Source organism: Emydura macquarii, unplaced genomic scaffold, assembly GCF_026122565.2.
Source record: "Emydura macquarii macquarii isolate MOO-44397 ecotype Brisbane River unplaced genomic scaffold, CSIRO-AGI_Emac_v2 contig_554, whole genome shotgun sequence".
NCBI lineage: Eukaryota > Metazoa > Chordata > Testudines > Chelidae > Emydura > Emydura macquarii.
Window position 1 is genome coordinate 7,912,345 of NW_027130691.1, and position 27,097 is coordinate 7,939,441.

General features: G+C 50.1%; 1 protein-coding gene across 30 annotated transcripts in view; it reads right to left on the reverse strand.

Annotated features, from left to right (window-relative positions):
* NCOR2 (nuclear receptor corepressor 2) overlaps positions 1–27,097 on the reverse strand; it is a 373,900-nt gene that overhangs the window by 98,557 nt on the left and 248,246 nt on the right. For 26 of the 30 annotated variants that reach the window (XR_010918232.1, XM_067539730.1, XM_067539728.1 and 23 more), the window contains 2 exons: positions 4,377–4,513; positions 3,283–3,455 (listed from right to left, as the gene is read on the reverse strand). Coding sequence is in view for 29 of the 30 variants with exons in the window: in XM_067539730.1 (XP_067395831.1) it covers positions 3,283–3,455; positions 4,377–4,513 (310 nt within the window). In the remaining variant the exon portion in view is untranslated. The remainder of the gene's footprint in view (positions 1–3,282; positions 3,456–4,376; positions 4,514–27,097) is intronic. The other 4 variants (XM_067539712.1, XM_067539706.1, XM_067539711.1 and 1 more) reach the window with 2 other exon arrangements.

The window sequence follows — 27,097 nt, forward strand, 5'->3', positions numbered from 1 at the left end:
AAAGTGCTTCACAAGGCTCCCCACCAGGTTTTGCTATAACCCCGAGCCAGCATAGCATCTGTCACACCGATGTGAGGTCTGAGCAGAAGGGAGCTTTGGGCTGGGAAAACAAAGCCAGCCGCACCCTAAGCGAGACTGCATTTTGCCAACGACACGTTGGTCCCACTCAGCCTTGTCCTGCAGAAAAAAGGTGCTACGTACTTTACTGATTTGAGTCTAATAGCGTAGAGAGGTGTCAACTCCAGGAATGGCAAGAGCTGAGCACTCAGACCAGACAGAGACGTGGTCCCCCCAACGGGAGAGCTGAGCGTCAGGAAGGGGAGCCAGCCATCAGCAAATTGGACATGCTCAGAGAGAAAGTGCAAAACTCAGGCTATCAGAGATTTCTAACTAACAGGGGCCCAGTGGAGGGTTCCTGAGAGCACAGTAACTCTGCATGCAGCACCTTGACCGACATCTGATTCACTTTCACACCCAATGAGAGCCTCAGAGCACCACCTTGCAGTAGGCATGGACTGAACTGTGCCCGCCAAGTGCCATGGTAAGAGCTGGGTGTCAGCTATGCCCAGCATTCACTTATATTCTCCACCCCCACGCTCTGGACATTGTGGTCCTGAGTAATGCATTCATTCTGAAGTAATCCTGCTGGCACACGTGAGCAAACCCTACAATAACAAACCAGAATGAGAGTCAGAGACCAAAAAAAACCCCCCAGCTCAGTGAGCAAACAGATTTCCGTTTCAGCTGCCCGAGGGTTATTACTCTAACCTATCGGTGGAGCACTATTTCAGCACTGATTTTGACAGTGTCCTGTTAAAATGGAAACTAGGCTGATTAGCTAGGCTAAAAGATATGGGTGGGCGGAGGAAGAAGCATCTCCAAGAAGCTTTTAAAGGATCTGAAGCTCTGGAGGAGGAAGAGTACCTCTGATGCCCACAACCTGTTAGGTACCAGGGTCTGGGAGGAGGAAAAAGGCATCTCCTTCACAACTGACTGACCTGGATTGCAGGGGTCACCTCTTGGAAGTCACCGCAGGTCATTTCCTCCATTAGAAATATAGTCCCCACAGAGATCCAGCCCACACGTGAGCTCAGCTGGTAGAGGCATTTTAATGGAAATCAATATCTGGGAATTTTCTTTCCCCCTCCATGGGCAAATTCAGGGCTTCAAGATTTATTTACTTTAAGTAACCCTAGGCACTTAGCTAGGCATTTAATTGAGTTTTAATGAAGTGGTTATTGTATGTTAAATAAATGTCAAAGATATGGCCGATTTGGTGTGATTAATAATATTTATTGAGGCTGAGCAGTTACGTAACAGGTGCCTACTGGGAGCTGTAGCGTGCTGCCGTTAAACCACAGGAGGGTTTCTTTCTTTGTTTGCTAATGTTCAATTGAACATGCAATTGTTCAACTGTTAGGTTATTTAACATGCAATAACTGTCTTTGCCAACCTAAATCAAATCACTATTGGGGAGATGCAAAGTGTAACCGATGGTTTTGGCACATCAGTGAAATCAGCCCATTTCCTTTTGTCACTTTACCACTGTCAACAGGGTTCTCTCTGTCTGTGATTACAGCCGTGACCTCTGGATGAAAGGTGCTATCTAAATTATTGGGTTTATTCCTTATTGTTATGGGCATGGTGCCTAAGCACCCCAAACTGGGATCAGGGCCCCACTGGGCTAACACTCTCCATACAAATAATTCAAAGACAGACCTTGTCCCGGAGAGCTCATAAGGAAGGATTTAGACAATACTCAGCAGGTGAATAAAGAGACACATGTATAGCCATAATTTACACTAATAAAGTCACTGCGTTCAGTAAGGATTTTCTCCAAGAGACAGACAGCGGTCACCCTTAAATTGTTTTTAGTGGTCTTGCATGGATCAATGTTTCTTTAGTATTTGCTATAGGGAATATACAGGCAGTCAGTCAAGTACTGCAGTCAGCTGATCCGCTTATTTAAGATAGTAATGGATGGTTCCCAAGGGCAACCACAGTCTGTCAGTCAGTCACAGAAGGGAGAGAAAGATAGACACAATCTACCATGGGTGGGTTATGGCACTTTTCAACCATTACAAGCCCCCACGTGGCTGGCAGTGGAAACTACCACCTTTGTATGGCTCCGCTGCATGCAGGATCTTTGTCCACGCTAGCTGTCCGTCCACGCATTTTAGGGTGGGATCAGTTTGACTCATCTCTCCTCTTTCGGACAACACTAGGGGCACCACCCTGCCATCCTGAGATACCCTAAAATCTCACCAAACACAATGGCACTTTCAGGATGGCCAAGGATTGTAGTATTGGGTCCTGCCACGGCAATCTCTCATTTGAAATCACGGCGCACATATTTGCCCTGCAGGGAGGCTGGCAGAAATGGGGCAGGGAATCAGAGATGCGTTGGACAGGCTAACTCAGTAAGAAAGGCACCGCTGTTCTCTGATCCCAAAACCACAGGCAGTGTGGGACAGATAGTCGTCCCAGCCTCTCCTTCATTGAGCCACCATCTGTGATGTCCACAACGGCAAGTAAGGGAAAGCCTGGAATTTCCAAAACCATGGTCACTGCAACAAGCCGTGTCAGAGCCATCGCTCGTCGCTACTGCCTCCGAGACCAGCGGCACTACAAACTGGGCAGAGCGGGGCCCAGGGCAGGGAGGGAGAACGGGCGAGTGAGTCCAAGCGAGGCCCGTGGGCAGGTGCAGCCCAGTGGAGGATGGGAACATTCCCCTGCCGTTGAGAATCTGCTGGCTGGGGAGCTCCACGGGGACATTTGCCCTCATGATTAGGCACCGTCTGAGCCCGCCTCAGGGTGCACGGTAAAACGCGGCGGCCAGCCAGGCTAAAAAGGATGGTCTCGGACGCAACAGCCACCGTCAGTGGAGAGATGCCTGCACGGCACCATTCCCTTTGCCTTTCTTCAAGGCTTTTCCGCTGAGGCGCCAAGTGGCTCAAACCTCAACTGGTGAGATACAGGCCTGACCCTGTGAAACGCCGCCTGTCCAGCCCCATGAATTCCACTGGGTAATACTGAGTTGCTGGTGAAACATCTCACTCCCACTCCCCAGGACAGGAGGAACTTTAAAGAGCCAGGGCTGCTCAGACAGTAACATCCTCCATTTCCAGACAGCGAAACGGAGGCATAGTGGCTGTCTAATAAATCAGTGACAAAGCAGAGGAGAAACCCAGAAGCCTTTGTTCCCTGGGCCTTCCCGTCACCCAGCCGGCTGGGCTGCCACAAACCCCTCCTCCCCAGCCTGCAGTCCCAGCAGGTACGTACCTAGCTCAGTGCTCTGCTGTGGAGCCGCCGCCTCCTCGTTGTTGGCCTCGTTAGCCATGGAACGGGTGATGCGGCCTTTGCGCCTGCCCTGACTGTTGGCCGTTTTGCGCCCTTTGGAAGTGACGGCTTCTTTCTCGTCGTTGTCCTCTCCAGACGTGTCGTCATTCTTCTCCCTGCATGAGTGGGGAAATCAATGGGTGCCGGGATTGGTTTCAGGATTTTGCAGGGAGGGGAGTTTGCCCGACTTCGGGCAGGGGTTTGTTTTTTTTTTTGCAGATGGTTACAGTTCCAGCACCAAGAGCACACAGAGACCTGACGGAGACAGGTTTAATGCTGGGCCATTCCAATTTATCATCGCCTCCTCCTCATTTATCTTCCTGAAAGGGACCTGCTGGTAAATGTCTAGGCAGCCTGGATATAATGAAGCCAGATGTTCTCCTAAGCCAAGTACTAAGCCCATTACAGATAGCTAGCAGCCTGCTTGCCAACCTCTTCCAGCAACGAATCCAGCGTTCCCCGTTAAGCTCTGCTGTGCCAGGCACTATGGCAGGCACGGCTCTAAAACTGGTTGAATCCCTTGATCTGGAAGATTTCACACTGACATCAATAACGCCAAAGCCGAAGCACTGTGCTCTGCTGCATTCTTATTTCTAGTTTGGCTCTAGGAGGCTGAGCAATATCTTGCAACAATAAAACAAACCCTGCTACGGAAGCTGCTTCATGGACTGATCGGTTTTATGAGGCAAGTCAGTGATTTCTTCTAAGCTCTCCAGGGCTGCGGGAGAAGAGGGGAAATCTATAAAAGAATAGACTCTCTCCTTCGGTAGCAGCAGGGTTAGCCAGCTGTGTGCTAGGAGAATAGAGAGGCACACGCAGCACGTCCAAGGTAACCTGCAAAAGGGTCACCCAACGTGGGGATCAGAGTCCTGATTGTGCTGTATGCATTTCAAAACATTGCCCACTTCACCCCCACTCCTCCCAGGGCCGTTCTCCATGGCTATTAAGGAGGAAGCATTGCCATGATACGTTCCCAGTACATGCACACTACAATCCCTAGGGGCGGGGAGTGAAGAGAAAGGAGGAAACTTGCTTACTTTGTCAGTTCTTCTTTGTCGTTTTCTGCTTCCTGTTTGTCTTCCTCCTTCTCTGCCTCCTTCTCCTTTTCTTTCTCTTTTTCATCTTTCTCCTCTTGGCTGCTGCGGGGCATCTGCTGCTGCTGCTGCTGCTGCTGCTGCAAATCAGGGGACGATAAAAAAAAATGTTGAGGCAGATAAAATCTTAGCACTCGGACTAAACCAAACAAGCACATTTAAACAATGATAAAGGGGCCGACCAAGAGGGGAAAAAACAAAGCACTGCTTGATCCACGGTGTGGATATCTACAGTCACAGGGCAGTCAGGGCTACTGCAGGCCAGCATGTCAGAAAGCTTAATGCAAAGATCAGAGCCTCTTTTGGCTCTGTGGTTGGGGCTTCCATTAAGCTCAAGGGAAATGCTCCGTTAGTTACAATGGGAGTTGGAGTAGGCCCCTGTTCTGCAGGGCCTACTGGCATCAATGTAAGATAAACAGAGTCCTGGAGGAACTTTCAGTATTTCCAGCAAGGGAAAGAGGAAAAAAATAATCCCCTCCTCTCTTGCAGAAGGCATAGGAATATCTGCCGGGATTTTCTAAAGTGGAAAGTTACAAAATAACATTCCAGTGGAAGACCCTGAAACGCGGGAGACACAGAGAAGCTACGAGGCTGCAGACGCTACAAACTATGCAATGCGTTTCAGGGAAGGGGACACAAATATTGCACAGGAGAAGTTAACCTGACCCCAGATCGTTTTAATGAGAATCAGCACAGGTTGACGGACGTTTCGTTTAGATGCCACTCTACTCCCATCTGCCCCAAACACTGCTAGGTGCGAGACATCCACCGGCATCTACCCCCCTCTAAAAGAGTTTGTGCAGGAGCTCATCAAAACTGTATTGACACCGTTCTCCTTCCAGGCATTTCATGCTACCAAACAGGAGCTTTTAAGATAATAAATAATAAATAATAATAATAATAATAATAATAATGATGATGCTGGATTCTATTTTGCAGCTGCAGGAAGACAGCGGGGGGAGGCCCGATTCCTCAGACCTCCCTTCCTTCTGGCTAGCATCAAATGAAAGGAATTTCATAGCAACAGAAATTAGAGATGGAAATGATTTATTAAGCCATCCTGCTAATACAGTCCAGCTAATACAGTACCGTTTCCTATAGTAAATCCACCAGTGCTTGGCCAGCACTGCTTCCCTTGGGAAAGGATTCCACAGTCTAAAAGGAAGAAATCTCAAACTGAAGTATCAGCAGAAGGGCTGATCCCAGATGATCTGTGCTGCATGCTGTGCAGCTGTCAGGAAGGTGCTTTATGGCTGAGGTGTGCGATTTGATATCACATCTCAGGGTGGCAAAGGGCTGGAGGTTGCCTGGGAACACAGTGTGCCAAGTGAACTCTCATGCACCAAAGGGTTTAGTGTTAACTGAGACTTCCAGAGCTACTGAAATGGGCTACAAGAAGCCACGAGCTCCTGGATTCGGCAAAGTACTGGAGGCACGTGCTCCACTTTAAACATGTGCTTGCATCCCATTAACTTCAGCGCCTCTTTCTATTTGTGGTGAGGGCGGGATATTTCACGGGATCCCAGCACGCCACAAACCAAATGGCAATCGTAAAGAGGGAGCCTGGCTCTCCGGTGCCTGGCAGCTGCGCCTACACAAAATGAGCGGGAAGCAGAACCAGATCAGATTGGCAGCATTTCCCGCCTGCTTGGCACTTGTGAAAACGACAACACAGGTCAAAGCAGTGAAGATTCCAGCTTCGTGATGGGAGAACTTCGAACGGGGTGGAACCTCAGTTCAAAGAATACCCCATTGTTTTTCTAATCTTACTTTGATTCACCTGCAGCTCTGTAGTCTGACACAGGCTGTCTCAGAAGATTTCTGGGGCAGGTAAACCTGTCTTAGCTGAAAGCCTGGGTTCAAAGGTCTGGTGAGAGTAAAATGTCTTTGTAAGTATCGACAACCCCCAATCCTGCAATGAATTCTTCATGAGCAGCCCCAGGGCCTGTGCAGACATGGAACGCCTCTCTCGGGGCACTCACTGCAGGGGCAGGATCTAAACGGTTTATTTTGGAACTTGGGGATGGAAATGGCATTCCTCCCACTGAGGAGAGGGAGCCCCCTGAAAGCTGAGAGAGGTTCTAGCAGCCCAGCTTGGATAGCTACTAGAAGAATCAGACAAGTGTCAGAGAAGCCATTCGGGTGTTTAAATGCCACCTCATCAAATCAATACAGGAGATTTAGATGCATACACTGATGCAAGTGTAAATCACGAGGCCCTACAAGCAATTGCTTCTGAGTCTGCAGAGTAAAGCCAGAAAAATGCCCTTGTCTAGCTAGCTCCCCAACGCGCTCTCATTCATCCAAAAGACCACATTAGAGGAACTGCTGTACACGCATATGCATGGCCAGGAAGCAGCAGAGGGCATCAGATGGCAGGAGGCAGGATTTTTTGGACCTCACTGGGGGTTAGGGAGAGCAGTCTGTATAGGGCCAATCTTAGTGTCAGTCATTCAGAATGCTAACAATCTGCTGCATCCATTTCAAGGATTACCTGTTCTGTTCATTCCTTTTGAGGCACCTGGCATCAGCCACTGTCAGCAGACAGGATGCACCATTGGTCTGACCCAGTATGGCCATCCTTACGTTCTTAAGGAGGCTGCTGCAGCAGGGGACTCGATGCGCCCAAGTGCAAAGCATTCTTTACTTGCTGTCAAGGTACAAAGGTCCTCAGGAACACCAAGAGACCGATTTGATGCTGGCCACAAATGCAGGTAACTTGCTGAGTAACCGCCAGTAGATAGCCAAATGCATCTGAGAGCACCACTGCGCGGCCGTGGCGGCAATGCATCAAAATGCACCAAGGACCTTTTGGAAGATGGCTATAACACCACTTTATTTGGCTTTTCAAAAGCACTTGGTTTAAACACAAATCCTGAAATAAAATTCAAATGCAAACACAACGCAGCTGTTCTTCCTCCTGCTCCTTTCATGGCCTCTTGGGTTTGCATTAAGCATTCTGCTGGTTAAAAGGAATCTCACAACCGCAAGGGAACCGTGTCTCCCGAATGCTACGGGTCTGATTTACACCCACCAAAAGGGCAGGTGAAGCTGCACATCTCCTCCTAATTCAGCTCCTCCTCCCTCGCTGGCCATCTAAACTAGCCTGGTCCCACGCCCTCTTCACAAGCAGGGTGGCAGGCACACAGCCCCTCTCACTGCACTGAGGCAGAGAGGCCAGATTTCCCCACTACTGTCACGCCCACAGGCTGGCGGTTGAGGAGGGAGCAGAACTTCACAATCATCAGCATGTATCATGCCGAACGTAGCTCGTGGCAAAGACCACGCTGCCAGGGAAGGAGCACACAACACTCATCACCCATGGGTTGCACTGATGCTCCCCTGAACTCCGTGACTCTTTCTGAGTCACTGACGCGGTTCGCCAGTGAACCTCGGAGCTTGGGCTCAGCCTGGACAAAGAGTGAAAGGATTATCGAGGCTCCCTGAGCTTCGAACGGCCCCACGGTCTCCTGAGGAGAGGCACTGGGGCGGTTGGGAGTTCTCACTGGGTCAGAACCAGCACGCCCCCTTCCTCGTAACCACTTCATCAACCAGGAGGAATGGGGTTTTAGGAGCTTTTTCAACCCTTTCACGGCACTTTCCTGAAGTCCAGCAAATGGGGAGGTGACCTGCCTTCATCTCCCTCTCAATGGGCTGGATTACTCCGAGGGAGGACAGCCCAGGGAAATGCAGATGCAAATGTAAAAGACTAGGGGTATGGGGGAGTGGGACACACAGCATCCCTAGCAACATCACACCCGCTATGGCTGGAAGATGTTCGAGCAGCCACCGATTTTACAACCTGCCCGCAGCAGACGAACTCCACCGAACTCGGGCCCTGGTATCCGAGAGCTGCCAGGGGCCCAAGAGCCTGCGATGAGATAGATGAGGCTGCGCGCTCCCCGTTTGCCACTCAGCTGCTAGGCGAGGGGGGCAGGGTGTGCTTGTTGAAGAAGGAGTTACTGTGGGAAGGTTAATGAAGAGAGCGGCCTTGTGTTTTTAATGGGGGGTAGTAAAACACTGCCCAGCCGCCGCAGGAGTGATGATGCTGGGGTGCTGCCGGGGCCGGGTCAGCAGCAGACCCGCACTGCCATCCAGCTCTGGCTGCCCCGGCATCTCCTCACCACCTTCCGCCCCCTGCCCTGAGGCTGCACGAAGGTGCTTCCCTGGCGGGATACCCAGGAGCGCTCCACTTCCCTCCCAGCATCACAGCAGCCTTTGGCAGCCACGGTCCCTGGTGCTGAGGTATCACCATCCACCCCTCTCCCCAGAAGGGAGGAAGCCATGAAAACGGGACTCTGCAGAATCCTCCGTGTCTGGACATGCTCAGCGAGGCGTTCGGGGGCTGCAGGGAAAGCCGGATCACATCAGCTGCTCCTGGAGCTTGCCAAGGGCCTTTCGGTTAAAAAGCTTAACCATTCCCATCGCTGCCTGAGTGTGCAACCGCTCTCCGGGCTTGGAGGTGGCCCCCTGAGCTTGATGCCATGGGCCGTGAAGGCAGGAATTCTCTATCGCGGCCAGGAGAAGGCTGCTCCGCCCTGGTCATACGACCCTATCGAATTAATCTCCAGACGGAGGGATTCCTTTAGGTGTCTGTGGCTTTGTGGGCACTGGGAAACCAGCCTCTGCGTGAGCATTAGCTACCACTATGTCCTAGGGTCCATCTTCCACACCGAGTTCAACGATGGATCAAATGATCTAGGTAGAAGACGGGTCACTATGCAGCCTGGCAGCCCCCTCTCTCCTTCCCAGACTGGTACACACCCGAAAAACAGCTGTCAGGACGACAGCAGCAGCAGCAGCAAATCGCCTCCTATTCCCGCAAACACCAGCAGCTCTCAGCAAACACTGCGAAGACACCAGCTTCGCAGCGCAAATAACAAATCCACCAGCCAGCGTGCAGCGATCTGGAGTGCAAATGCGCATCTTGCCATGCTGCAGCCTCACCCCCACATCACTGGTTCCCCTCTGTTCAGGCCCAGGCTGCACCTAAATCTCAGCCTGACCCAGCTACACCGCACAGGGCTGTGGATAATTTCACAGCCTGGGCAACGAAGTTTGGTCGCCCCAGCTCCCACTGACAGAAAAACTCTTTCATTGACTTAACGACCACCTCTCCGAGAGGTGGATTACCTGCCTCAGCGGAACCCCCTCCTTCGATGGAGGAAGCATCCGCGCTACATCCGCACAGCTGTGTCGCAGTAGCCACTGTGGTGTGGACATAGTCCCAGTGCTTCTCCATTAGCATCCTTCCCTTCTGAGCCAACACATATTGCGTGGGGACCAACAGAGAGGAAGGAGGGTCCAGTGGTTAGGGCGCTAGCCTAGGACATGGGTGAGCTGGGTTCAAATCCCTGCATTGCCACTGGCTTTCTGTGAAAGCCTGGGCAACTCACTTAGCCGCTCTGGGCCTCAGTTATCCATCTAGAAAAATGGGTATAATGGCACTTCTCTACTTCACAGGGATGGTGTGAAGTGCTCAAAGATGGGGGCCATGGAGGTACTGGAGAGAAATCAGCTCCTTCAGCCTTGACAATAGCCACCTACTGAGTTCCGGTTCCACGGTAAAAACCACTTGGCATCACAAAAGCTGCCTTCCTACGGGAAGGCTTGTTATCATCTCATTGTATTTTTGCACTTATTCAAACTAGAGGTCTGTAATCCTGCAGCAATCACAGCTCTTCGGCAGGGTAACAGATTGGGCTAGCACAGATAACGATCTCTGAGTGTCAACACACAAACCAAAGGGCGGGAGGGAAGCAAAGAGACTAAAAATGCAAGGAAACGTAGCCAGCGAGAGACACATGGACACAGCCAGAAGTGACTCTACGTTCCTTACCAACACTGTGAACGAGGAGGTGCATTCGAACAATCTGATCTTTCAAAAGAAAAGATGATCCCAAACCGTTCGAGCTTAAACAAGCACGCACAATCCCAGTTCCGCCAGCAGGTTTGTGGAGTACACTCAAAGCCTGCGCCTGGGTCGCCGTCTACGAAACCTGACACACTTTAAAAAAAAAAAAAAAAGTTTGCCCCAGAGAACAATTTTAAGGCAAGTCTGATGCAAAGTCAGCTACAACATCAACCTAGCACCATCTCGCAGGAAAAGGTGCCCAGGTGTGCTTCGCCCCGCCAAAACCATCAATAAAATAGCCAATGGTGCCCCCTAGTGTTTGGGTCTGGTGCTGGCTAAGCTGGGCAACCTACATGGCTATATTGCTTTGAGGAGGATCAGGCCAGCACAGGTGAACAGATGAGCTTGAGAACCTATATATCCTACTGCAGGGGAGGAACAGCTCTTACCATAATGCCCCATTCCACCTGAACAACAACATCAGAGCCAATGTCTATCATGGGCCACAGAGGAAACGTGCTTCTGATTCAGCTGGTTGTAATCCTTGCCCCAGTCAGGAGGAGGACTCCTGGCTAAACGTCTCCTCAGATCGTGTACTCCTAGCCCATCTCTTATTGAAGCTATTTATTCCCCATGCTGTGAATCCACCGCAGCGAAAAGCATGCCAGGAGCCATCAGCAGAGCCCCTGGAGTGCCTCGAGATACCCAGTCAACACCCTGCGAAGCAACCCCGGGGTAAGGCCATGCTGACGAATGCCACATGTTCACCACCAAATCAGTGAGTAGCACTGGAACCCAGCAAGCCCCGGCTGGGAAGAGAACACAGATTAGCTCCGAGTGGCTGAGCCCCCACTCTGCAGTACAGTTCAGCTACAAACAGGACGCGCTCCGAGAACTTTGCTCTGGCACTCAAAGAGTGCGGCCATCTCCCCGTCGTTGTTCATTTATACTGCTGTAGCACCTCGGAGCCCCGCTCGCGCACCAGGACCCCCCCACTCTCGGCACTACACAAATGCAGAACCAAAAGACGGACCCATTTCCAGAAAGCCCAATCGAAAACAATGAAGTAAAACTGCAAAGCAAACGAAAGACTTGGAGGGGAAAATAAAGGGAGCCGTGCTGTCAGATCTCTCAATAGCAACACGGCAAAAGGAAAGGATGGGCTGAAGGAACGCACGGCAGGAAAACACCTAGAGTCAGCAAGTCTCTGGTCCCCGCCCAAGGCACGATTACCCCAGCAGTATATTTTCTAGCACTGGGCAAAATCGAGTTTTCCAGGATGCTACTCCACAGTCTGACAGCCCTCTGCGCCAAGAAACATTTCCCCATGGCCAGCCTACAGCGTCTCTGCTTGATCAAATCCCAGTTCCCTCTGGGCAGGTGGCGCTGGTGGTTAATGTGGATCGATCTCATCCTAGGGTGGACAATCCCGATGAGCATAGCATCTTTCCAAGGGCAGGCCAGAGCAGAATTAACTCCTGGCAGACTCAAGCATCCATCTAGCTAGGGCACTTCTCAGTCCTCATTACTGCAGTATCTGAGCCCCTCACAATCTTTGTAACACAGCCGTGAGGCAGTAGGTCTACTGGCCCATTACAGAGATGGGCAGTGAGGCACTGGGAGGCTACATGATGTGCCCAAGGTCACGCAGGAAGTTTGTGGCAGAGCAGGGACTTGCAGATCTCTCAGGACTTAGGTTAGTGCTCTAACCACTGGACCCAGCCTTCTTTTCTAGCATCTACGCCGGCATTTGTTGTTACCTTCAACACATCCTGTTTATTTAAATCAGCCTGGGTACAAAACAACAGGCTGTATGCGAGACGAGCACTGCTCTCAAAGCCGCAGGGTGCCGGCCACCGCTCCCCGGAGCGCTTGCCGCGCGGCACTTCAACCGGAGCTGCACAGTAATTATAACCAGCTGCTCACCTCTGTCCTCATTTCTCAGAGGACTCAGATTAGCTCTAGACAAGCACGGAGCTGGCAACCCTCCTCCGAAGCTGTGCGCACCTTCAGTTAACTCTCCTTCCAGGCAGTAACAGCACGCACCCACCCACAGGCATTGCCAGTCAAAGCCCCCTCCCCCCCCCAGCAGCTATCTTATCTTTGCAATAATACACACCCAAATTACAAGCAGTCCCCAGGCAGCTGGGCGGGAATCTGCCTTGCCAGCTCCTTTGGACTCTAACGTCATGACGATTTCATCTGCTGCAAAGCTCTGACCCCGGCGGCGCTTTCACTGCTCGCCGGCCCCTCGCTTTCCTTCCTCGCGAGGTCCTGGCAAGCGAGGCAGCCCTCGTGGCCCTTGCCTTCCCCGAGCAGCGACAGCTCTGCCCGCCACACGTGGTCCCAGCCAGCCTGGCGAGGGAAAGGTGCAGCTCCTCCTACTCGCTCTGTTTACTTCCTCCCAGGAGCCAGCGAGCAGCTGCTGGGTTCTGGCAGGAGTCCGCAGGAGGAGGGGTGGGGAGCAGGCTGTGTGCATTCGGCTTCTCTTCCCTCCCCCCCACTTCAGAGAACAAGGAGGGGCGAGCGTCCCGCTGCCAGGGGGCACCTCAGCAAAGTCCTTTCGGTCGTTCCATTCAGGGAGGTTTCCCGGCCCTTGGAAAGCTCCAGCCAGATTCACACGCACCAGGCCCAGCTCGGACACAGCGCTCTCTGCTTGGAGGGCTGGCAGCCACTCCCCGCCCGCCGGCCTGTCTCCCCGAAGCACTTACTTCCAGCTCCATCCCGGACTCTGCCTCGTGCGAGCCGCTGCTCCCGTACAGCCCCATCGCCAGCTCTCAGCGCTTCCCGCTCCCCTCACAGCCCTGCCATCCGGGCGGGGTGCGTCTACATTCTCCGGCTAGGGAGGCTTCCTGATGATTTGCATAGTTAAGCCGTAAACTAACCACAGCATTCCTCTGATGATTTTGCAATCTGCTGGAATAGCGTGGTCGCGCGAAGTCGAGCCGATGAATCATGATCTATAAACCACAGTTCTCGTCACCGGGGCTCAGGGCTGGCTGCAGCCAGGGTGATTAATCTCGGGGGATGCCTGGCTTAATTTACAGCGCGTTGCTATTTATTTTCCAAACTTTCAAACTTCCGGAGAGCTGCTATTCCTGCCTTCCCCTCCTCTCCGTCCGGCGGAGGGCTAGAGATACACGAGGCCGTGACACTAACTCAAGAGGATCAAGACAACTCCTCTGCAATGCACAGGAACCTCACAGAGCAGAGGGGATTGTGTACTTAACCCCTGGAGTGTGGCCTTGGGCACCCTGTATCCAGGACAGGCTCACGTTCTCAAAACGTCCCCACATGGCCCCTCGACAGAGCGCTCAAAACCCCCAGCAAAGAAACACGGCACGGTTCTGCTCCTGACCCCCGCCACTGACTCGGTCTTTGTTATCATTATTTGGATTATCGAGGCACCCAGGGCCCCAGTGGTGGATCGGGACCTCATTGTGCTAGGGGCTGTACAAACACAGAACAAAAAGACAATCCGTCTTGGAGGGGCTGCTTCCTTCAGTCACACACTGTCAGCACCCTCTGGGTGAGAGCTCTCTCCTCTGCAGCTCCCGCTGCCTGGAACACCCTCCCTCCTGGTGTCTTTGTTTGTTTATCTATAGGGGCCTCTGCCCTGTCCTTCCGCTCAGCCTCCCCCCTCCAGGAGCACAAGAGCCTTCTCCTCTACCATGCCAGCCTCAGAGTTTCACCTGCCTCGCCAATGCTCCCGCCCTGAGCCCCGCTGTTCTCTCTTGCTCTGTATCTGCCAGCGGGAGCTGCTGGTAGCAGAGACACGCTGCTGTGTGAACTGGACTGCGGGGTCCCTCACCTACCGGACACACCACTTTGACAGGGGGGGCGGGCGCGCGGCGGCAGCGTATCTAGAGGGAAAGCTGCACACACAACAGCAGTGGAAGCTTGGGCCCCTTCCACCATCGTGATAATACGATCACAGGGAGGGCGCAGGTGTGAGTTAAAGACCATTTAGGAGGCCCCCCATGGTTCTGAGACCCCTCTGACATGGCCTCCCTTGGGGAGTGGGGCCACACAGGCAAACCCCTTGATCCCCACTGCTTTCTGCTGGTCAAGCCTGTGGCAGGGCTCACTCACCTGCTCACTGAGGCCAGATCCTTCTCCAGCAAACCCTTCACACGGTCACTAGTGCTACGAATACCTCACGCCCCCAGCGTCAGGGCTGCAGGTGGCCGGCAAGACCCTCAACGCACCTCCCGCAAGGCTCCTTGGGAGCTCACACACTGTTCCCAGCCCGTGGTGACAAACCCAAAGCAAGGAACTCCCCATAAAAAGCAAAAGGGGGATTCTCCTGTGCAAGGCATGAACCAGGCACTTGCTGCTATATACCCCCCCCCCCAAAGGAGGCTGTGACTGCCCCAAAGAGCCCCCGACTCCAGCGTTCGCTTCGCTGACCCACTGCGACACAGCTGCCAGCACAGGTCGGCGTTTCTGAGGACAGGAATTTGCAGCACGAAGTCACAGCAGGTTTGCGAGGGATTAAAGGCGAATTTAGATCTAGAATGGGGAAAGTGCTTCACAATCAGGTCTGGCTGAGAGGTAAAGTGCAACACACACACACGCACGCACGCACGCATGCACGCCAGGAGCAGGTTAAGCGCACGCCCTCAGAGAGGTTTCCCCCTCAGTTTCACGGTGCTACGTAGCTCTCAATATCCAGTACTAATGAGTTTGTAATTTAAAGGCTGATCTGCATATCTAATCTAATCACTACACTGACTCCCAGCACCGCTCGGAACGTACAACTCCCCCTTCCATCCATTCTGGGCACCGCTGAGGGAGAGAACTCACAAATACTTGTAAGAAACTTTCTCTTCCTTTTGTTCCTCAAAACATCCCCCCACGTCACCACCTCCCAGTTCTAATCCCCGCCCATAGTTCCAGTGGCTCCTCTGATCAGCCCCCTCTCTCCTCCTCCACCTGTGGTTCTCCAAGGAAGATTTGCCATCCCACCTCAGTTTCTATCCTGACCTCAAGGGTGCCATCTCACGTCCTGCAGGCTTGACTTGTGCAAGATTAAACTAAACCCCTGCACCTCTCTGGGCCCCACCTGTCATCTGGGGGTAGGCAAACTTCCCTACCCTGAACGAGGGGCGGTGAAGTTAAATTCCCTAGTAACATTCTTTACCCCTTAGCTGGAAGATGCTATAACATGATTATTAAGGTAACACTAAACAGATCTTAGGGCCAGGAGCTCTTACGGCCACTTACACGAATGCATCATGGGAAGGGCAGACATGATCCTCGCACACATACATTATCTGGCAAGGAACAAGATATTCCGGCTCCCCATAGCAGCTCTCGCTCTGTAATGAGCAAGGCATGCCCTGAAGAGGAGCCATGAACCAAGTGAGTTCATTTCATCACCTCTCCAACTCATCCCACAACACTTCAGGCAGCGCGGTTTTAGGCTATTTTTCTAGTATTAACAACACGGCTTCTACAAACATCGCCTTGGGATTGTTCTGTGCTCTCATGGCGATGCTCTGACACGAGCGAAACCTCCTTGTTCCCTGAGACAACATCGCTTCCCAACCAAATGAGTTCTGACAGCGACTTCTGAAAGTGCTACAAAACTCAGACAAACCCTCTGACCACCAAGTGCACGTTTTCCCCCTTCTTTTCACAGCTGCCTGTGGAGTGTTTTCTCCCAAACACACAGAGCTGGAGACTGGATTTTCTCCTTTGGGTGACTTCAGAGGAATGGCACCGATTCCATTTCCCATTTGTAGGCCAACAGGCGTGATCTGGGGCCACTGCGTGTGATCAGAGCGGCATAAAATTAAAAACAAGTTCAGAGTGAAGCTTAAGGCAAAGGGCTAAATGATCTCGGCATGGAAGCACCGGGCGGCCTGTGTTTTCTCTTTTATACATGAGCTTCGGGGAGTCTCTGTGGGGACACAGCACCGGCCTTATTAAGGAATCCACTCCACAGGCCACATTATGTATGGCCCTGCCTGGGTCCAGAGAAATCCTATCCCCCAGCACACCCATACAGGAGGCAGCCATAGACTCCCACCCACATAGGCCGCAGAACGGGGTAGGCCACCCAGGCTATGGCCTGATCATCTTTTAGCACCTCAATTTATATCCTGCGCAACACCCACCTGCCTCTTGGTCGGAACGGTGCCAATCTCCGCCCAGGACTAGGCACAGAACTGGCTCCCGCCCGGCTACACTGGACCTGATCTCGAGTCGAACTGCTCGCTGATTCACCCGGCCACCGTCCCCTCGCTCACCAAAGTACGACGCTCCCCTGCCATGGCAGCAGCCCAGCTCCAGCTCCGTGGGGCTGCCACGGGGACAGCGGGAGGGAAAGGCGGCCGACAGGAGCCGGGGGTCAGATGAAGGAGCTGGGGCGCAGAGCCAAGGCGGGCAGAGAGAGGAGGGGAGTGGGCGGGAGACACAGTGAGCCATTGTGTGGGGAGGAAAGCACCGGCCAGAGGACGCAGAGGGGTTTGCCCCTGGGGTGGGGGACTCACCCCCCAATCCCAGCTCCCTGAGCAGCGGCCGGCCCACAGCAATAGACAATAGGCATGGAAGATTTTTCCAGGGAGTGTCCGAAGGATCTGGCCCGTTGGGTGCAGGTGCAGCTCTTGTGACTGTCACGGGCAGCAAAAGCTAGATCCATTCACTGCCTATGACACAGCCGTGCCCCCAGCCCTTCGCTCCTTCCAAAACTCCCGTTTACAAGGGCCCGAGAGCGCCTCGAACTCTGGGGGAGGCCATGCGTGGGGATGGGTAGCTGCGCCCGCCTGGCGCCTCGAACAGCTCCGTTCCTTTCCTTCCCGCCTGTCCAAGGGGACTTCTTTCCTCAGGTTTGGGACTATCCCTTCCATCCCCGGCTGCTTGGCACAGAGCAGCGTGCAAACGCAGAGGCTGCTGATTCCCTTTTTTAAATGACCTGGTTTGAAACTGGATTAATTCTGTAATACTCTATGTGTGTTACGAGAAGAATGTATGCAAGAAAGAATGACATTAAGTGTGAACGCAAAGTAAGAAATCAACAGTGGAAGCTGGGGGTGGGGGGGGGCCAGCACCGCGGGGGTTGTTTGGTTTCTTGGCCCCGCCCCCAACCAAAAAGGTGTTCCGTGGCCCCTGCCCACCCAGACAACAGCCACTGACGTCAGTGGGTGCTTGGCACAGGTCGGTCCCTTTGCAAGAGCAGGCCCATAACATGGCAGAAGACACAGGAAAGTTGCCAGCTGGCACTGCCTGGCAGGAGTTAGCGTGTGGCCGTGGTGTCTGCCCCTCTCCCTCTTCCAGCCAGGAGTGGCCTGGCTAGACCCTTTGAAAGGGTGCCGCAAGTCCTGTCGCTCCTGCGCTCCCTCCTGTGCCTCCCAACTCTGCTACTTCAGCTGCACATCTCCTCCTCGCTGGCCCTACCCCGGGTCTGCCGCAGACGACGCATCGTTCACTTGCCCGTCAGTGGCTCAGCGCCTCTTGCTCCGTGGCCAAACAGCACCTGCATCTTTCACCTTTAATGGGACAATCACCTATTGTCTCTTGCAGTTAACACGGACAGGAGTAACGTGCACACAGAGAGAACGTGAACCTACCACTACAGATGGGGGAACCTCTGTCAAGCCCCTCATCTAAGCACTAACAAACCCTGCCACAACCCCACAAAGTCTCCCCCAAAGCATCTGTGTATTGTGTCGGTCGGCATCACAGCAGCGATGGGGCAGAGACGCTTACAACCGTGGCAAGCCAGCGTGCTGCAAATAGCATCCGTCAAACCACAACCCACGGGGCGGCCCTCCCAGACAGGATGGATATAGAACACAGAGTGGATGGCTGGGACTTTTATTACTGTTTTAAAGTACAAATCACGTGGCCATCTCCTATGCCCATGTCTCCGCTCCAAGTGTCTGGAATGTCCCAATCCCCTCTGCCACCCACAGGCTACAGAGCCTTGCTTTTCATTACCGCATTTGGCACCCCCCCCGGTGATGGAAGAAACCTCAAATCAAAGCATGCCATCACCAAAACAACAAGCAGAGAATGAGGAATAGCTGTCGGGTGCTTGGCTTTGACTGCTGCTGTCCTGAGCCTCCATCTGAGAGGCCAGCCCTGGAAGCAAACTGAAATCAAAGAGCTGTGTTTAGATTCTCTACGAAAAACAAGTGTATTTAAAAAAAAAAAAAAAAGTATGCACAGGCAAGGACTGGCCTAATTCTGTTGAGAGGTCCTAACAATTAAGAATAAACCAAGAAACATGGTTCTTTGCTAGTACACAATGGAACTGCAGGGACCTGTGTTTTTATATGGTGGCTGTTCTTCACAAGAGACGGAAAAGGCCTGTGACAGTCAATAGAGTATAACAACTTTCCTAGAGTTACTTTGAACTGTCCTATAGAATTTGATAGAAAATCTTGCTACAGGATTCTAACGGATGGTTAAAAACTAATCCAATACACTCTTCAGGAAGGAGAGGATTCTCTCTTGATCAGTTTTGTCTCATTGTTACCTTGTGCCCCCTGTCCATCTGTTGTATCCATCAGTGGTCTCGTCTCATACAGCAGAACCTCAGAGTTACGAAAACCTTGGGAACGGAGGTTGTTGGTAACTTGAACAAAACGTTACGGCTGTTCTTTCAAAAGTTTACAACTGAACATTGACTTAATACAGCTTTGAAACTTTACTATGCAGAAGAAATATGCTGCTTTCCTTTTTTTTTTTTTTTTTTTTTTTTTTTTTTTTTTTTTTTTTAAGTAGTTTATGTTTAAGACAGTACTGTATCTGCTTTTTTTGGGGTGTGTATGTGTGTGGGTGTCTGTTGCTGCCTGATTGTATACTTGTGGTTCCAAATCAATTGTGTGGTTGACCAGTCAGTTTGTAACTCCAAGGTTCTACTGTACTTACTATACAAGCTCCTTTGGGCACAGCCTGTCTTTTGGATACATCTTTGTACAGCACCTAGCACACTGGAGCCCTGGTCTATGACCAGGGTCCCTTGGTGTTACCACAATACAAACAACAACAACAATAAAGTCTATAAGGGGGTTAAAAGTGATTTCTATAGAATCCTGTTAATTTGATCCCTTTTAAATTCTACAGGGCTTTTCCATAAGAGGTTTGGTTTCTGTTTTGGGTTGCTGCTGATTTTTTAAAAAGGTGCATTGATTGCTTATGGAAGGTGAGTCCCAAGAGATTGGAAGAAGGCTAGGGATACCTTATTTGTATATGAGCATGGATAGCAGCCCACACTCATTGTCCCAGTCAGGATATGGATTTTTCTCCTCCTCTGTGGTTTGCCTTCTCACTCACTAAGTGTCTTATGATGAACTTTTTAATCTCTGCCTGCAGCCTCCTGAGCTGCATGTGCCATTCTCCTCTAGGAATTCTGTAAACAGATCACTGGCGAAAGATGTCAGATTGCCAACTCTGGGGACAGAAGACCTGGATTCACCCATAAAACAGACACACCTAGCGCAAAGGAAGCACCGATGTTCTTGCAGAAAATCCTTCTCTAGGATTTTCATCAACGCCAGCTTCGGAAAGCAAATGAACAGTGACATGAAATGCTTGAACGTTTCCCTTGTTCCAGAGCTGTTTAGAATCAGAAATCTGTCACAGAATATAAATGCAGATAAACAATACACCTACAAAACAACTTTCTCCAGTAGGGACCTGCCAAAGCCCTGAGTGTAGTGTTCTGTATTTCCCCTGCAAGAGGGATGATAACCCCCATGCTAAAATCCAAAATTCCCTGCTGGATTTTACAGTCCACAGGACAACTCACGTGGGTACAGGTTTGCACCCTTGGAGAACACATCAACTGCTGCAGGAGAAATAGTGGCGCCTGAACTCAGGTGTGAACAGGGAAAGGAAGAGCTTTTCATTTCACTTTCAAGAAGTTTTCTATTGCATAGGTAATTAAGCCACACCAAAGCGCCTGACTGTCTCGGTTGGATGTTCTTCAGTAGGTTTGCAATGTTGTTGTAGTCATGTTGGTCCCAGGAAATGAGAGAGACTACGTGGGTGAGGTAATATCTTTTATTGGATCAAATTTCTGTGAGCAGAAGGTACAAGCTTTTGAGCTACACAGAGCTCTTCTTCAAGTCTGGGAGAGGAAGCAGAGTGTCTGACCTAAATACAAGTTGGAACAGATTGTTAAGCAGAAGGGATCTTTCAATACTTGTCCTCAGGGGAAACCTGCACACCTTCAAACAGCAAGCCTGGGAACTTAAATCCGTAACTCTGCTAGACACCAAAAGCTATGGATTTCATAGGGACGCTAGTTTTATGGCTCAGTAAAACAATCTGCAATACACCACACTGCCTGCTACCTTTAATTGCCAACTTCAAACCTTTTATGTTTAACCATCTAACCCCCAATTGCCCACTTCATTTCAAGGGATTGCCTCCCGCATGCTACCCCTTCTGCTCAAAAATCTGTCCCAGTTTGTACTTAGCTCTGCTTCCTGAAGAAGAGCTCTGTGTAGCTTGACAGCTTGTACCTGCCACCAAGAGAAGTTGGTCCAATAAAAGATATTACCTACCCACCCTCTTCTTTTGCATGTGATTCAATGGCACATCGCACCAACACTTTCAAAGGATGGAAAACTGTGAGTTCTCCAGGCTTCCCTGTCCCACCCATAGTAGCAGGACGCCCCCTCTCAAAGTATGCCTATACTTAAACCATTGCAGGAGAACAGCTGCCGGGCCACCTCCCAGAGACACGTAGCTAGGTCGACAGAAGAACTGTTCCATCAGCCGAACACCGTCTACACCAGGGGTTAGGTCAGCATAGCTACATCTCTCGGGGATGTTGATTTTTCACCCCCCCCTCCCCCCCCCGAAAGACATAGCTATGTCACGGTAAATTCCCAGTGTAGACCAGCCCTTAGATCCCTTCTCATCAGCATCCTCAGCATCCTCCTGCTGCTTTTGCACGGCCAGCCCTTTGCGAGGCAATAAACAGAGCCCCAGGGAACAAATACTAATGCTTCCGCAGCGGCACAGTCTAACCTGACGTTTCTCCCAAACATGGCCACGCAATTCTTATCTGACTGCCAAAATAAAGTGGCTGGGCTAATGGGAATGTGTTTATGGCCTTATTTTTATTTTGTTTGGAAAATGTCTGATGGGTTATTGAAATGGAGGAGAAACTGCAGCACAAACCAGGGGAGGCAGGGGAGGACACGTGCCATGTGTGTGCTCTAAGGACTTCGGGGGCAGCATGACCCCAGAGCGGCTGTAAACCAGAGCAGACACACTAAAAGCCAAGTTTCACTTACCGGATTACCGTAAGGGCTTGATGTAGAGTAATATTGGATTTTGAATGTTATCCTTAAAACACAACCCTTGTGGCATGCACCATCCATTTCATATCCACTCGTGCCTAATTTCTAAAGCCTGCTGGACCAGCAGAGTACGTCTCTGCACTTCAGGACATACTTCAGTGTTACCACCACCTACTTACTGAACTCACCTGATCCCATCACTGTAATATCTTTACTAGTACCTGTCCTCCCAGTCCCAGCACCCCCATGGGGCAGGAAGTGCTATTATCCCCATTTCACAGGCACGGAGGCACAGTGGCTTGCCCACAGGAAGTCCACAGCAAAGCAGGAAATTGAAGCGTGGTCTCCAGGTCCCCGGCCAGCACCCAGACTTCAGCACTAACCGACCGACCGTCCTCCCTGCATGTTTTTTTGTTTGAAGTCAATACAGTGCAGCCGAAAGATGCCAGATTTACAACCCTGTCAGCAACAGTGCAGGCTTCTCCCACACAGCCCATAACACGCCTCCATCCTGACCTGGACGGACCAGCTCTAGGGGATCACCGAGCAGATCAAGCTGTTTGAACCTTTGCTAAAGAAAGCAGGGTTGGCTTTTTTTAAATCTGACTTCTGGATCTTTGTATAAAATGGTGCGATTATTTTTCATAGTGATATTGTATTTGGAAAAAAAAGAGAAGAGGTGTTTTGACTATCCACAAAAATGGAATATTTATTTGCAAAATCATGAGGTTTGTCCTATGGGAGATGAAGGGGAGGGAACTCTTGAATTTGCATTAATATAAGGATGAGTCCACCCTGAGTTGAAGAAAATGCATGGGTGGTGGCTTTCCCAGAAATAGATATATTTTCCTATCAAAAGTGGTGGCTTTTAAAAGCTTTGAGTCATCCTTGCTATTGGTTTCCAAGTATAATTCCCAGTGGGGATTTTGGCTTAAAAAGTAAATGGCCCAATATGGCCATTTGCCTTCGCCAGAAGCACGTTGCTCTCCATGAGGAGTAACTTTTACAACAAAGTTGCAAAACGTTGCATCCAACAAAGTGGATTTCTGCCCACAAAAGCTTATGCCCAAATAAATGTGTTAGTCTTTAACGTGGCACAGAACTCTCGCTGTTTTACAACAAATGTTCTTTCAAAAATTCTGAAGTTTTGTAGCTATGACGAGGGATTCGGTCAAACACAAACTGCCTGCCCCTGTCGGGATCCACGACCGGGCTCCAGTGTGAGAGGGTTAGCTGCCTTTCCAGAAAGCGAGTTGGGCCCCAATGCTGAGCACCCTCCTGTCCTATTGAGAAGCCCCTGCACACCGCACTAGACCGGGAATCAGCAAACAGAACCCAGGCTGGTGATATTAAACTGCTTATTGAGGTGCTCACAGTCCTCACTCAAGTAACTCTCACACACGAAAGTAGGTCCATTACCGGCAATGGCTCCGCTTGGGGTCCCGACACAGCAAAGTGCTCAAGCACATGCTTTGGCCCATGTCTGTTCAGCGAAGCACTCGGCACTCGCTCAACTTTAAGCACATGCTTAAGTCCCACTAAAGGCAGTGTGCACTTCCCTGCTTTGCTGACCAGGGACAGTGTGAGTACTGCTTACAGGGTTTTATTTCTAGTCTGATACTACTTTATTGCAAACTTCTTCATTTATAGCAATGAAGGGTTTAGAAAAATGGATCCTGGTAACTGAGGAAAGGTAAAATTAAGATTTATAAACCGGATTTGTAAAGATATTTAGAAACCTAATTCCGTTCATTTCAATGGAAGTGAGGTACCTCGGTGCTTCTGAAGACCCCGCTATATATTCTTCATGTAAACAACTTGTTGATCTTAGGGCCAGATGATCCTTGTCTGGTCTAAATCTGCAGAGCGCCTGCTGGAGTCTATGGCTATACCGATTCACATGAGGACTTTACCCTTCCCCATCTTAAAGAATCCTAACCCATGAAAACACGCATCTGTGAAGTGCACCGAAGAGACAAGGAAGTGAAACGGGTGAGGAGTATAAACTCCCAACATGCCTTACACATGTCAAGTCAACAAATGAATTCAGACACACACAATGTAAGAAAAGTTGCCTGACAATCAAGGTCTCTGCTGCAGATATTTAATAGTTCAACAGTTTAAAAGTCTGACACGATGTTTATGTAAAATAAATGGCCTGTTTATAAAATCAGAGCTTGTGTTGTTTGTTCACAGTACTGCAGTGATGGGGGGGACAAGAAAAGGGTTTCTTTTGGGTGAGAGACAGCAGTCAGTAAAAATGCAATTGCTTTTTTGGCAGAGGGCAGGGTAGGATGGGCATGGGAAAATGTTTCTCAGGCCTGGCAAGAACTAGTCAAGCTGCCCGAGGGCCAAGGTCATACAGTGAGTCACTGGCAGGCCTTGGAACAGGAATCCTGGATCCCTACTTTAATCACTACATCACACCGGCTCAAATGTCCCTACATAGGGGAAAATACAGCTCTGGTCTCCTCCGCAGTAACGATGGGCAGTTTGTTTTGCCATCGGTAGAGAGGATACAGAATGTGCATCAGCTCTGATGCTTTCGAGGAAGCAGCTCTTTCACTGTGGAATATCTGAGCGCTGATGGCAACACTAAGCAGAAAAGTCATGACAGCATATCCTGTGGACCTGCCAGGGACTCAGTGTGGGGGGTTTTATGCTTAGCCAGATGACTTCATTTACCTCTGAATCATCCCGGCCATTGGCACTTGGCTTATTTAGCCTCATCTGATCTATGAAACTGACCACATGTTCAACACACTTTGGCTGTGGGGGGAGGAGAAACATCACAGGCTTTCTCTCATTGTCTGAGTCAATCGGTGACTTTACACAGCCTGACAATCCACCACATCCTGACACTCCCCCCGGCTGTGCTGCACCACCTGCCTTCCTGCAGTTGGAGGGATGCTTTAACTTAGGCCTTGTTGGCATGGAGAAACTGACTGGCACAGCTACAGCAGAATAACTACTGCATTGTGGCTACTCAGGTAAACTCTCCTGGGTAGGCACTCTAGTCTAGAATAAAAGTGACTTTATTCCAGAATAATTAGACTGCATGGAGTAATCTGCATGGAATGAGGTCACTTTTATTCCAATACAGAGTGCCTACAAGGGGAAGATATACTGGAATAGCGCAATAGTTATTCCGCTATGGCTAAACCAGTCAGTTTCTCCACATAGACAAGACTGAAGCAACAGTTTCCCTCATGCCATGAAGTGAATTTGAAGCTGAGTAAGTCATTTAAGGAGACTATATCTAGAAGGTCCTGAAAGTGTGTGTGTACACACACACACACACACACACACACACACACACACACACACACACACACACACACACACACACACACACACACACACACAGTGCATGTGTATATTTGTAACAGTGCGTACATGTAAATTTCAATTAAACCCAATGTATGCTTCTGCTTAATATTCAGTATAGTATATTTGATCTGAGTTTTTTTTTCAAAAAGTTTGAGACTGATGATGACATTATATATTAGAAATCTGTTTTTGTAAAGCGTAAAAAATTCATAGAATCATAGAACCACAGGGTTAGAAGGGACCACAAGGGTTCTCTACTCTAACCCTTCAGCCAAGATGCTGGATTTGTTGTGGTTAAACCATCCAAGGCAGATGGCTATCTGCCTCCTTTTGAAAACCTCCAGAGAAGGAGTTTCCATAACTTCCCTAGGCTGTCTGTGCCATTGTCCTACTCTTCTTACAGTTAGGAAGTTTTTCCTGAGATTTAATCTAAATCTGCTACGCTGTAGTTTGAACCCATTGCCTCTTGTCCTGCCCACTGTGACAAGGGAGAATAATTTTTCTCCATCTTTTTTATGGCAGCCTTTCAAGAATTTGAAGATTGCTATCATGCCCCTCCCCGCTTAATCTCCTCTTTTCCAAACTAAACATACCCAATTCCTTCAGTCTTTGTTCATATGGCTTGCATTCCATCCCTTTGGTCAGCTTTGTCGCTCGTCTCAGGATCCTTTCCAGTTTCTTTACAACCTTTCTATACACTGATGACAAAAACTGGACACAGTACTCCAGCTGAGGCCTAACCAGCATTGAGTAGAGAGGTACAATCACCTCCTGTGACTTGCACGCTATGCCCTTGTTAATGCAACCCAAAATTGCATTTGCTTTTTTTGCAACAGCATTGACGACTCATGTTGAGGTTGTGATTCACCACAACTCCCAGATCCTTCTGCAACGCTGCTGCCAAGCCAGTTATCCCCCATTCTGTATTTGTGCATTTGGTTTTTCTTCCCTAAGTGTAGCACCTTGCATTTGTCCTTGTTGAATTTCATTTTGTTGTCCATACCTCAGTTCTCCAATTTATCAAGATCTCTTTGAATTTTAGCTCTATCCTCCAAGTGTTGGCAGCCCCTCCTAAACTCTGTGTCATCTGCAAATTTGATCAGTCTGTGCTCTATACCTACATCCAGGGCATTAATAAAGATGTTAAATAATACTGTACCAAGAACAGATCTCTGTGGAACCCCACTGGAGACCTGCCTCCAATCTGACATTCCATTGGTAGTTACTTTTTGTTTGCAGTTGTTTAATCAATTATGTATCCGCTTAATGATAGTTCCACCGAGCCCGCATTTCTCCAGCTTGCTTATGAGAATGTCATGTTGGACTGTGTCAAAAGCCTGGCTGAAGACCAGCTATATTATGCTCACCACATTCCCCCTATCCACCAAACCAGTTACCTTGTCAAAGAAGGAAAGCAAGCTGGTTTGGCATGATTTGTTCTTAGTAAATCCATGCTGGCTGCTAGTGATCGTTCCTTCATCTTCCAGGTATTTGGAAACTGAATGTTTTATACATTGCTCTAGTAGCTTCCCACATATCGAGGTTCAGCTGACTGGTCTATAGTTCCCCGGCTCCTCCTTTCCCCCTCTTTTTAAAAATGGGCACTACATTAGCCCTTCTCAAGGCTTCCGGGACCTCTCCTGTCATCCATGAGTTTGCAAGTATTATTTCCAGTGGCTCTGAGATTTCTTTAGCTAATTTCTTCAGCACCCTGGTTTGAATAGCAACAGGCCCTGCTGACTTTTCCTTTATGGATCCCTTTTGGTTTTTAGATAGCTAAAAAGCTCCGTGTGCAGCCATTTTCGTCTTCTGTAGCTCTTTTTAATCCCTCCTCTGCGTCGGAATAGCCTGATGTTGAGCCTCTGGTATTACACCCTTTAGGAACTGCCAGCCCCCGTCAACTCCTTTTCTTCCTAATGGGTCTCTCCATAGGACCTTGCCTACTGTTTCTCGGAGTTGGTTGAATTCTGCCTTTTTGAAGTCCAGTGTCCTTGTTTTGCTGTTCTCACATTCTCCTTTCCTTTGGATCTTGACTCCTCTCAGATCATGATCACTTCCTCTCAAGTTCCCAAACACCTTCATGTTTGCAACTAATTCATCGCTGTTGGTGAAAACCAGATCCAAAATGGATGACCCCTCATTGTTTCCTCAACTTTCTGAGTCAGAAAGTTGTCCATTCATCCAACCCATACTTCTTTAACTTGCTGATAAGAATA